Source organism: Trichoderma ghanense (genome assembly GCF_004382785.1).
Source record: "Trichoderma ghanense strain CCMA-1212 chromosome Unknown scaffold_6, whole genome shotgun sequence".
Lineage (NCBI taxonomy): Eukaryota > Fungi > Ascomycota > Sordariomycetes > Hypocreales > Hypocreaceae > Trichoderma > Trichoderma ghanense.
This window is the reverse complement of record NW_027395669.1, coordinates 343,805-356,323: the sequence shown is the minus strand read 5'-3', so window position 1 is coordinate 356,323 and position 12,519 is coordinate 343,805. Positions and strand designations below refer to the sequence as shown.

Below are 12,519 nucleotides of genomic sequence, written 5' to 3'. Positions count from 1 at the left end.
GAGTTGGGCGTTGATTTGGACGATTGGTAAAGAGCAGATGCAGCAAAATGTATGGAGTATAGCACGGGATTGTATAACAGAATGATTCTATTCAGTTCTTATTTCTAACAATAACGCAGTAAACGATCCAGGCCAGACAGGTAAAATAAATCGCTCGTGGATCATCATCATCATAGAATTCTCCTCCATGTCATGAGCATCATACAACTAAAAGATAACCTTGAGACCCCAACCAGCAGCCACACCTCGGGCAATATACAGGGTAACAACAGTCGCCGCATAGAAGCAGCCTGCAAACAAAATTACGCCGCTATACGAGCCATTATCAGCCTTCAATATGGCACCAGCAATAGGCAGTCCGACAAGCACACCAAAGCTCGCAATGAAGAACGCCGTGCCAGTCCTCTTGCCAATGTCCTCAATGTTGCACACCCTGCTGATACACACCGGCGTGACACTAATCGCGGCACCAGACCAGAACCCGTACAGAACGGTAAACGAGTAAATCTCCGCCTCGTTGGTGCCGGCAGTGTACCACAGCGCGAAGATCAGAGCCGCGCAGGTAGTCGCCGTGAGAGCGAGGATGTTGAAGGCGCCGAAGCGGTCGGCGGCGTAGCCCGGGAGCGCGCGGCCAGGGATGGCGCCGACGTTGACGAGGGCGTTGAGGAGGTACGCTCGCTGCGTGGGCATGCCGGCGTGGATGGCGTACGAGGAGATGTACGTGTACGGGATGAAGACGGCAAACTCGACGAGGAAGACGGCCAGCGTGGTGAGCGCGTACTTTGGATCGCGGAGGGCGGCGAGGTCGATGGCGCTGCCGGGTCGGATGCTGGTGTTCTTGTTGTGGGGGAGGCGCTTCTTCATGAGGCTGGCGGCGAGGCAGCCCATGGCGAGGCAGATGAAGGCGATGACGCGGGTGGCCCAGGGGAAGCCGACCTGGGGCGTGAGGTAGAGGATGATGACGGGGAAGAGGATGCCGCCGAGGCCGCCGGCGGTGCAGGCGATGCCCGTGGCGAGGGCGCGGCGCTTGTCGAAGTAGTGACCTATGATGGCGATGGCCGGGTTGAAGAGGAGGGAGGCGGAGGCGCCGCCGAGGAGGCCGAAGCAGAGGAAGAATTGGTAGAATTCTGCGTTGGTGGTTTTGTGTGAGTTTGGGGGTGTGAAAGGGGGGGAGATATTGAGTGACGGACCTTTGCAGAGGCCGATGAGCATCATGGAGATGACGATGCCGATGCTGCCCGGTATGACCAGGTATTTTACATCATATGCGTCAAAGATGGGACCTGTAGACGTCAGTTGGTCAGCGATAGGTTCCTCAATGGTCGTCTCGAGGTACATCGGAATCAGGAGAAGTGAAAGACGACTTACCAACTTGCGCTCCGCAAAAGTACAGAAAGAAGGCATAGCTGCTGAGAATCCAACCAATTGTCGATTCAGGAAGATGCTTCAGCTCGTTCTCTGACAGTCTCGCCTGCAGCACGGCCATTGTGTTGAGGAGCCCCATGGAGGTGATCATGCAGGCCCATGAGCCGAGCACGACGAGCCATGCCTGGAGACCGCCATCGGGGTAGGACGTTATTGAGATGTCTTCAGCGGTGAGTGTGACTATAAGTGAGACTGTTAGTGTATGTTGAAGAGTGAACAGGTCATCAAAGAGGGAGCCAAGGGTTCAGATTCTGTAAAAGTCTGGGGTAGTTTGAAGAAAGGGGCTGTCCACGGGGAAGAGACGCACCGGCTGTTCCAATTGCCATTTTGGGTATATCTAAACTGATCTATAATGCACAAAACAACAAACAGGCAACGAAATCAGGGACGGATGTTTCCATTCTCGGGGAAGGGCACTGGAGATGCTTGTTTTTAAACGTCTTTCTGAGCTAAACAAGAAAAAATGGATTGGGGACCACCGGTGAGCCGGGAGCCTGCGTTGCCGCTCATTCGAGAAGTGGATTCCGGTGTTAGTTGAGTTGACGCCCCTACGTGATGCGTGGGATGAAGATGGGAACGCTGTGCTTGCTTTGTTACTTGATGTTTCTAGAAAACTCCATCACACTTCACTATATCATAATTGAAGGTGAATACTTTTACACATTTGTGGCTATACGCCAATTTGAAAATTCAACACGAATTGGAAGAAAATCTTGACTATAAAGACATATCACAAGTGATAAGGCCAGGGTAAGATTTTTTTTCGCCGTGCTTCGGCCCCATCACGGAATGCGCCGGTCTCAGAAGTTGTGACTAAGAGAAACATGGCCGGGAGCCACAGCAGATACTTACTCGATCGAGATATCTTACCCCTGGTCTTTGATCTGGAGTGATGAGATTGAGTCGTGATTCGATCCGTCGTCGATCGATATATTGGTTGATCTGGGATGCAGTCGGGCGAAGGCTAGAGATGCTGGAAGTCAAGGTAGCTCTGGGCAGTGGCTTACAATGGGAGAGCAAGTTGATATGAGATGAAAAAAATGATTAGACTGCCATTTCATTTATTACAACTATAGACTGTGGTTTGCTATGTTCCTTGTTGATACTGGAATCAGCTTCTCTTGTAGTTGAATCTCGCTCACTCGCTTGGCATCACAACACAAGAGACTCGTAGTTTGGGTAGACAAAATGGTAACATTCTGCTGCTGTATTTTGGCGCTGCTGTGACATGCTACGCTCTTCAGCAAGAAACAGTTGTCCTCCTGAGGTGAGATAAGATTTAGATCAGCAGAAATGAAGATCGCCGTCAAGACGACGGCTAAGATCTGAAGCCGGAAACATATCCGCGATGACAATCAACCCCTCCACAGCCCACAGCTGATCCCTGCCAACAGGCATCTGGTGCAAGATCACGCAATCACCAAACGCAAACCACCAAAAACTGCTTCATACAAACACCACACGAACTTCACATACTGAAGACACTGCAACATGGAAAGCCAAGATGATGCCACAGACGGTAGCACGCCAGATCCCAGAGCCGACTATGATCTCTCTCGCCCAATTCACCACGCAGTCGGCATGAGACAAGGCCTCCCCAACTACGGCGACCCTCACTTCTCCCTCTTCCTCCGCAAGGTCTTTATCAAAGCCCTGGGGTACAGCGAAGACGCGCTTTCAAGGCCCATCATCGGCATCATCAACACGTACTCGGGCTTCAATCCCTGTCACGGCAACGTCCCGCAGCTCATTGAGGCGGCAAAGAGGGGCGTCCAGCTCAACGGCGGGCTGGCGATTGAGTTCCCGACGATTAGTGTTCATGAGTCGTTTTCTTCGCCGACGAGCATGTTTTTGAGGAATCTCATGAGCATGGATACAGAGGAGATGATCAAGGCGCAACCGGTGGATGCGTGTATTGTCATTGGTGGTGAGCTTTTATTTCACATGATATCGTCTCAATCATGAAGTTGACTGATGTGATGTCGTGAGCCAGGATGCGACAAGACGGTTCCGGCTCAGCTCATGGGCGGAATATCCGCCAACAAGCCCATATTGCCTCTGATTACGGGGCCAATGATGCCGGGGAGCTTCAGAGGCGGCCGCATTGGAGCCTGTACAGACTGCCGCAACAACTGGGCGGCTTTCCGGGCAACCGAGATCGACATCGAGGATATCTCAGCCTTGAACGAGGAGCTTGCTCCGACGGTAAGACGTGTGTCACTTCTGGGGGCGAAACTTGACTTACACCACATGCATAGGCCGGAACTTGTGGCGTCATGGGCACTGCAAGCACAATTGCCTGCCTGACTGCAGCTCTTGGGCTCATTCCACTTCGAGGCGGTGCAACTGCTCCGGCTGTATCAAGCGCTCGACTGAGGATAGCCGAACAAACGGGTGCAAATGCTATTGCAGCAGCCAAGCATAAACGCACTCCGCAGTCCATTCTCTCTGAAGCATCTTTCCACAACGCCATTACTGTGCTTCAAGCGATCGGAGGCTCTACCAATGGCATCGTGCATCTCCTCGCCATTGCAAACCGGCATCCTGAAGTATACGGCAAAATCACCCTACGAACAATAGACGAGATTGGAAGGAAGACGCCGTTGATTGTCGATCTCAAGCCCAGCGGCGATAATTACATGACAGACTTGCATAATGCAGGGGGCATCCCTGCCCTTTTCAATGTTTTGAGGCCACTTCTCAAGCTGGATGCCCTGACGATAACGGGCAAGACCTTGGGTGAGGCTCTGGATGAGGAGAGCTTTCGCCCGTTTCCGTTTACTTCTCAAATCATTCGACCGCTGGACAATCCTTTGTATCCGTCTTCGAGCCTCGTAGTCTTATATGGAAACATTGCTCCCCACGGGGCTGTTATAAAGGCCAGTGCCAGCAAATACCGACACCTTCTCAATCACCGAGGCCGCGCCGTGATATTCGCCGGCCCCGAAGACCTTGCCAAACGCATCGATGATCCAGATCTTGATGTCGATGAGAACAGCGTCTTGATACTACAGGGCATTGGCCCCATTGGCTTCTCAAGTCCAGGGATGCCAGAGGCAGGACTGATACCCATCCCGCGCAAACTCGCAGCTCGCGGAGTCAAAGACATGTTGCGCCTCTCAGACGGACGCATGTCAGGCACTGCAGGAGGAAGCATCGTCTTGCATATCTCGCCTGAAGCTGCGTTGCCGGAAAGTGTTTTTGCGGTTGTGAGGGATGGGGATATTATTTGCTGTGACGTGGAGAGGCGGAGGCTGGAGGCGGAGCTTGATGAGGCTGAAATTAGAAGGAGAGTTGCGGAGAGGAAAGATAGATTGGAGGGTCGGCTGGATGGGCGAGGACCTGCAGAGACGAGGAGGCGGCCGGCGCGTGGATATAGGGGGCTGTATGAGAGGAGTGTGATGCAGGCTCAGGATGGCGTGGATTTTGATTTCTTGACTGCTAATGGGACGGCATGATGGCTTTCTTCATACATTGCCTAGACAAACATGATGAGTGGCAAACAATTACAGCTAAACCAAGCTCTCTGTAGTGATGGTAAAGGGTATGTTCTGGTGTTAGAGGCCCAGCGCGATGTGTATGCGAACGACATCTGCGCCTATAATGGCGAGTTACCATGGTCGTTCATTATATTCGAATAGGAAAATGTGTGTTTATTGATAGAGTGAGGTAGAGGAATATGATGTTGGAGACTCCTAGATGAGATCTGGTCAATCATCGACTATATTTGGTCATTAAATACATGGATTGGGTTGAGAAAGGGGGTTGGCATGGTTCTGCCTATCCTACAGATAGTTGGTCTACGAGAATACGAAGGGTAATCACATGGACGTTTCAAGGAATTCGGGCTCGGGTGATATAGCAGTGAGTGCGTATTGAAGACGGGATTAGACAAGGGTTCATATGCTGACAGACAATTTGCATGTCCGCGTCCGTCAGATCCGTAAGAAAGACATCCTATCACCGGAATTCCTGGGGTTGAAGAGCGGATGATTACGAAGTTTTGGTGGTATAGTATAGTTGATTGTCGTTTGTTTACAAGAAGCCTGGGCTAGATGCTCGGCGGTTGCAATGGGCCACCCCATGATTCATGGCTTTACATACGGGGTAGTAGGACTGGTATTGAAGAGCACGGGTACTAGGAGACTGCTCGGAGACTATATTAAACCAGTGACACTGTCTGTTTATAGCTGTTCAAGTTTTGACATTGGCTGCCTGGGTAATAATGGATGGGGTGAATATACCACCATTACCGCTTAGAAATTTGAAGCCGGCATGATATGGCAGATATGTCCTATCAGTTGCTGCGCTTGTTAAAGGGCGAATAGGGCAATCAATGTTAACAAGCGCTCAGCCGGTTCATTAAGGTTCATCGCTCGCTCGAGCCATACTAGTTGTCACGCCTCAATTCCACCTAGAAGTTTGAAGGCTTTTTCAACTCTACTCAGTGAGAACTCGCCCTTCGTATGAATTACTTGGTATTATCATGCTGCATCAACATGTCCGGGATCGGAGCAGGAAAGTCGAGGTACTCATAGCTCCGGCATTTTAAAGCAGAGATGGCAACATAATGTGCCCTTTGGAGATGACGGAAAATCTACAAGGCGGATAGTTTCTGTCGTATGTCGTCCGTCATGATGCTTCGCAGGAAGATTGAATGATCTGCCGGGCTTTTCCGGATTCCGGAGTAGTGGCCTTTGTAAGGTAGGTACCGAGTCAGGCAGGTATCACAACCATGCAACCTCGTGCAGTGTCGTCACACTGCAGTTCTGCAGCGGCTTGCGATCTACTAGGAACGGACATCCGACGAATGAAGAAGACCTTACCTTTCAGCCACGATAGCCTTGGCTCTTTGTCCGGGATGAGCTAATCCAAATGTCACCACCCAGGCGTCTGTCTTTTCTCTCTCTCTCTCTCTCTCTCTCTCTCTCTCTCTCTCTCTCTTTGTCTCTCTCTTTCTCTCTCTCTCTTTTCTTTTAGGTAGGATAGGATCCTCAAGCCCCTCCGGATAGTCATCGGCACATTCGTGTGCCTGGCCGTCCTCGGAGATCTAGGCTGAGTTGCCAGGGATAGGACAATAGAGATAGAGACTAGCCCAGGCCTCCGCGGATGGCGGCTCCCCCTCATCGACAATCGTTTCTGTTTGTGCCACCCGGAACGGTTTTTCTGACCGGCTAAGCCACGTTTGCATTAATTGCTCGACGCCAAACGGGTGGAAGAGTGGAGAAGGAGCCTGGCAGCACGAATGGTGATCTCCCGTGTAGGCAGGGCTTGCAATTCCGGAGGCCCCGTCTGTGCTCGGTAAACGCGAGAGGAGGGCGAGGAGAGAAGAGACGAGAGGGTTCCGCGAGGATCTACCGTCCCTACTAAAGATAGTAGCAGTGCAGGCGCGGGAAAAAAAGCCTGCCAACGGCACGACGCCTCGGGGCCACGGTGACGGATGAGGGAAGATACCTCGATCCAAGGAGAAGAGGAGGAGGAGGGCATTTTAAGCAGAAGCCGTGCGGAGGAGAACTTCCGAAGTCGTTACGTCATGGCTATGTAGTTCGGTAGACAAGGAGAAAACTACGGAGATTAGTTCTTTTGTAGTCCTACGGAGCACTGGGTAGTGTCTCATAGGCTCTGGCAGAAGTGGGATGGAGACGGACGGAGTTGGTGTGTGGGTGTTGGTGTGCATGTGCCTTGCTTGACCTTGGCTTGACCTTGTCTCAACACCCGCACTATCCAGGCACTAGACATGGGGCATGCTCCTCTTGATGGCCACCAGCAGTTCTCTTCAGCGAGTGCGAAATGGGCGCTCGTGATGACGGGCCAGGCGGCGACAGCATGATTTCTCAGGGCGCGGGAGCGTCCAGCCACTACAGCAGCCAGCACGACGAGCACGAGGCCAGCCAGGGGCGCCGAGACTCGGACGCGCACGGCAACAGCAACAGCAACAGCAACAGCAACAGCGACAGCAGCAGCAGCAGCAGCAGCAGCAGCCGGAGTGGTGGTGCCAAGGACCAGGACAAGGACACTTGCAACGCTACCAGCATGATGGCCTTGAGCGGCGGCAGCCTAGATACGAGCCTGAGCGCCAGCATGATGAGCATGGACGGCGTCGGCGGCAGTGATGCTATGAGTGTTGCGGGAGAGGGAGCCAACAGCAACGGCAGCAATGACGGCGATGACAGCAGAAGAAATGAAACGACGACGACGGCGACGACAGCCGACGCAGCCACCAGCACAACAACGCCGACCAGCGCAGACCCATCATCCACCTCCTTCGACGTCGCCGACCTCCTCGACCTCTCGCCCGTGCCCACCCTCGTCGTCTCGCCCTCGTTCCACATCCTACGAGTCTCCCAAGGCGTCGTCGACGCGTGGAAGTGCAGCCCCGACGAGTTCCTGGGCAAGGACCTCTTCGCCACGCTGTACGGCGGCTCGCCGCTCGAGCGCTTCGACCGCATCCCGCTGGCGGCCGCCATCGAGGTGGCTGTGGCCTCGCGCAAGTACAACCTGTGCCATGCCGCCTACGCGGCGCAGGGCGTCTCGTACTCGGCCCGCATCATCCCCATCTTCCGCGGCGACACGCTGCTGTCGCTGGTGCTGGAGTGGGACGAGATCGAGCCCGGGACGGCCGAGACGCGCGGCGAGGTCATCCAGCACGCGCTGTCCGTCGACGAGGTCTTCCGCCTGCTGATCCAGACGGTCAAGGACTACGCCATCTTCCTGCTCGACACTCGCGGCTACGTGGCCACCTGGAACACGGGCGCCGAGCTGCTCAAGGGCTACAAGAAGGAGGACATTATCGGGCGGCACTTCTCCAACTTCTACGGCCGCGAGGACCTGGACGCGGGCAAGCCGGAGCACGAGCTCATCGTGTGCCTGCGCGAGGGCCGCGTGCAGGACGAGGGCTGGCGATATCGCAAGGACGGCAGCCGCTTCTGGGCCAACGTGACCATCACGGCCATCTACCGCAACGGCGTCCACGTCGGCTTCGGCAAGGTGACGCGCGACCTGACGGAGCGCCGCGAGGCCGAGCTGCGGCTGGTGGCGGCGTACGAGGAGAGCGCCAAGCTCAAGAACGACTTCCTGGCCAACATGAGCCACGAGATCCGGACCCCGATGCACGGCATGCTGTCGGCCTGCTCGCTGCTGCTCGACACGGCCCTGACCGACGACCAGCGCGACACGGCCAACATCATCTCCGAGTCGGGCCAGGTGCTGCTGCAGGTCATCAACGGCATCCTCGACTACTCCAAGCTGGCCTCGGGCAACTTCTCCGTCAACACGGACCTGGTCGGCGTCGCCAGCATCATCACCTCCGTCGTCCGCAACGTCCAGATGACGCTGCTGCCCGGCGTCTACATCAAGCTGCTCCTCTCGCCCGACCTGCCCAAGTCCGCCCAGGGCGATCCGCTGCGCTACCGCCAGATCTTCCAGAACATCATCGACAACGCCGTCAAGTTCACCGAGGCCGGATCCGTGCAGGTTGCCGCCTCGGTGACGGGCCAGGACGACACGTGCTACACGATCCTGACCGAGGTCACCGACAGCGGCATCGGCGTGCCCGAGGATGCCGTGCAGAACCTCTTCAAGCCCTTTACCCAGCTCGAGAAGCCCACCAAGAAGCGGTACCAGGGAACGGGCCTGGGGCTGTCCATAGCCAAGTCGCTGGCCGAGCTGCTGGGTGGCCAGATGGGCTACCGACCGAATCGCGAGCGCAGCGGCAGCGTCTTCTGGTTCACCGTCAAGCTCAAGAAGATTGCCAATAGCCTCAACCAGCTCGATGCCCCTTACAAGGCCGAGCGCGACAGTGAAAAGTCCCGCCAGGAAGCAGAAAAGGAGCGCATGATGAAGCGGATCAAGGAGCTGGCGCCGCGAAAGCGAATCCTCGCGGCCGAGGATAATCTTGTCAACCAGAAGGTGCTGGCTCGCATCCTCAAGTCTCTTGGCTTCCAGAACACCACCATTGCCGCCAACGGAGCAGAGGCCGTCTCGACATTGCGAGCTTCACCCAACACCTACGACTTGGTTCTCATGGACATTAGCATGCCCGTCATGGACGGATTCGAGGCGACGAGGAAGATCCGGACCTTTGGGGTGCCGATACCAATCATCGCCATGACCGCGTATGCCCTGAGGGGAGACAGCGAGACTTGTCTAGAAAAGGGCATGGATGATTACATCTCGAAGCCGGTCAACATCAACAAGCTATTGCAGAAGCTGCTCACATGGTTAGACTCGCCCGAGTGGTCGAGCAGCGCCACCAACGGTCCATCTTGACGGACGGGGGCTGCAGCTCCGACAAGTTATACATGATGTTCCATCATTTCTCAGGAGTCCTGCTCATCCCATGTCCAGCCAATTCTCTTCTTTTACAGCATCGCTTTGCCATGATTTGGCCATGCTATCACGGCCATCGCGAGTCATTGAATTGGGCTGAGGGGAATAGAAAGAAAGATACAGGGTCTGTCTTACAAGGAAGCCATTTGCTGGCCTGATCAGTCTCGAAACAAGATGAGCTGTTCAAGGCTATGGAGGCAATTCGTCGGCAACTGGGTACCGACCAACATATAGGATCGCATTTGTGCCGTCCATCTTGGTATGGACGCAACAGCGGTGATCGTGGGGCTAGAAGCCGATTCGGGAGGGGTTTTGGGAAGGAATTGAAAGCTCACGCAAGTCATTTCTTCTGCAATTTAGGGAGGGATATTCTAAGCCAAGTGGTATAGCACCTTTGGTTATCCTGGGGAAATTCGCTTGAATTGTATGCTTGTTCCACCAGGGATCTGTTCGGCGGTAGAGCCGCTGGACCATTCATGTCCATATAGGGAGGGCTACATTGTTACAGTCATGTTTAATGTACTTTGATTCTACAAAGTTCGCCATCCTCTGCATCATTTTCAATGGATAAGAACATACAGGCGTGCGAATCGTCAAGACTCAAGCGGCGTCTATAGGAGATGGTTCTCTATACGACCGTAGATTGACCAATGTTTCTCGTGTAACTCTCATTACAAATACACGTCTGCATCAATTTTGGCTAATTCAAGAGCTTCGCAGTTGACGCAGCCGTAACGAACGCTGCCAGCCCACCGTTTTCTGTCCACGGTTAGCTGCGGAACTCGCTTGCTTGTCAATATGCCGTCGAGACGCAAGTATGATCTGATGCTGTGAAGGTCTGTGGCTTACATGGGTGCGAGTACTCACGCTGTCTTGGCACTTCAATTCTTTTCAAAGCCAATCCCTCTGTCTTGATACATCAAAACCTGGCCCGGATTTAATAGGTGCCTTGTTCTACTAATCTCGACGTGAGCAAACTCCTCCTTAAACAGCTTTGGGAGAAAACACCAAGTTAGCAATCGCCATGTCCATCACACACACAACCCTTCTTCTGCCCCCAGAAGCTCACATAGAGACCTCAACGACCTCCTCCAACCCCGAAAATCCCCAGATCCAGCAAGCCATACAACTAAGCAACATCAACATCAGACAAAATGATGACACCCCGCCCGCCGGCCTCCCAGAAGAACAAGGCACTCCCGCCCACCCAATGTCCCAAGGCATCCCCCCGGAGCTCGCCAACCTCCTCTCCGAAATCATCTTCGTCCTCGTCTGCACCGCCGGCCAACTACTCTTCTCTCTAACCATGGGCCAAGTCTCCGTCACGCAATTCGTCTTCCGCGAAGCGCTGGGCATGCTCCCCGCGCAGACCCCCTGGCTCATCGGGTCCTCTGCGCTAGCAAGCGGCCTCTCCGTCATCGTCTTCGGTCCGCTGGCCGACCTCGCTCCTCCGAAGCCGCTCATGGTTGGGGCCTTTCTATGGGAAGCCATCTGGAACGGCATCACTGCCGCGGCCGTCTCTCCGAAACTCAAGGTGCTCTTCTTCGTGGCGAGGGCGATGCAGGGCCTTGCGGTGGGCGTCCTGGTGTCGGCGTCGATGAGCATTCTCGGCCGCGTGTACAATCCCGGGATCCGCAAGACACGCGTCTTCTCGATGATGGCTGCGGGAGCTCCCTTCGGATACTGGATAGGGTGCGTCCAGGGCGGGCTCCTCAGCAAGCACCTCCCCTGGATATTCGGCACGACGGCGATATTCCTCGCGGCGTGTGCCGTGGCGGCGTACTTTACGATTCCGGATCTGCGTCCTGCGGCGGACAGTTCGTCTGGGGAAAGGCCGTCGGTGAAGCAGTTTGACTATATGGGTGCTTTGCTTGCGTCGTTGGGGTGCGGGCTGGTCTTGTTTGGGCTTACGCAGGGGGCTGCGGTGCAGTGGAGTGCGTATACGTATGTTTCTGTGATTCTGGGGCTGTTGATGCTCGTTGGGTTTTATCTCGTGGAGAGGAGGGTGAAGAGGCCGCTTGTACCCAGTGGGCTTTGGAGGACGCCGGGGTTTGTTGCGGTCTTGGTGTCGTATGTGTTTGGATTTGGAGCGTATAGTGAGTTCTCCTAATGTTTCCTGCGCTTTTGCTTGCACCGATTTTCTGACATCTACCGAACGATGTAATAGCTGGTGCCTGGCAATTCTACGCCATACAGTTCTGGCTCCGTTACCAAAACGCATCCCCCCTCACAGCAGCATTATACATCCTCCCCAACGGCATCGTCGGCGTCCTCGCAGCATGGCTCGTTTCCAAAACCCTCCACGTCGTCCCCGGCCACTGGATCCTAGCCATCAGCATGATATGCTTCGGCCTCGGACCCGTCTTCTTCCTCCCGCAAACCCCAAGCTCGTCATACTGGGCCCTGTCAATGCCGGGCGTGGCGCTCGCAAGTTTCGGGCCCGACTTGAGCTTCGCCGCGGCGACAATCTTCATCACTTCGAGCGTGCCGAGGTCGTATCAGGGCTCTGCGGGGAGCTTGTTGGTCACGGTGCAGAACTTGACGCTGGCGATTGTCACGTCTGTGGCTGGGTCGATTGGCATCAGGGTCGAGATGCTGCCGGATGGGGAGGTGGGATTGGAGGGGATGCGGGCTATTTGGTGGTTTGGACTTGCTTCTGCTTTGCTGGGGGTTTTGATTACGATTACGATGGTTCGGATTCCCAAGGCGGAGGAGAAGGAGCACGTGCAGTAGAGAAGAATCCTGCCTGTTGGAGGCGATGAGGAT

The 12,519-nt window shown here is 54.7% G+C and overlaps 4 protein-coding genes across 4 annotated transcripts; 3 read left to right on the top strand and 1 right to left on the bottom strand.

Annotated features, from left to right (window-relative positions):
- Nucleotides 1-207: 207 nt before the first annotated feature.
- CCMA1212_005727 (Riboflavin transporter MCH5) lies at nt 208-1,751 on the bottom strand (the record flags this gene model as incomplete). The annotated part of the gene is made up of 4 exons (XM_073702974.1): nt 208-1,127; nt 1,191-1,283; nt 1,369-1,617; nt 1,733-1,751. 4 exons carry the CDS (start codon nt 1,749-1,751, stop codon nt 208-210), a joined length of 1,281 nt encoding a protein of 426 aa, XP_073558135.1.
- A 1,165-nt stretch (nt 1,752-2,916) lies between these two features.
- CCMA1212_005726 (Putative dehydratase IlvD1) lies at nt 2,917-4,883 on the top strand (the record flags this gene model as incomplete). The annotated part of the gene is made up of 3 exons (XM_073702973.1): nt 2,917-3,352; nt 3,419-3,630; nt 3,684-4,883. The coding sequence occupies 3 exons, from the start codon at nt 2,917-2,919 to the stop codon at nt 4,881-4,883; spliced, it is 1,848 nt and encodes a 615-aa protein (XP_073558134.1).
- Nucleotides 4,884-7,215: 2,332 nt separating this feature from the next.
- CCMA1212_005725 (Two-component system protein A) lies at nt 7,216-9,693 on the top strand (the record flags this gene model as incomplete). Its single annotated transcript, XM_073702972.1, has 1 exon — nt 7,216-9,693. The coding sequence occupies one exon, from the start codon at nt 7,216-7,218 to the stop codon at nt 9,691-9,693; it is 2,478 nt and encodes an 825-aa protein (XP_073558186.1).
- Nucleotides 9,694-10,777: 1,084 nt separating this feature from the next.
- On the top strand, nt 10,778-12,486 carry CCMA1212_005724 (uncharacterized protein; the record flags this gene model as incomplete). The annotated part of the gene is made up of 2 exons (XM_073702971.1): nt 10,778-11,849; nt 11,921-12,486. 2 exons carry the CDS (start codon nt 10,778-10,780, stop codon nt 12,484-12,486), a joined length of 1,638 nt encoding a protein of 545 aa, XP_073558136.1.
- Nucleotides 12,487-12,519: the final 33 nt, after the last annotated feature.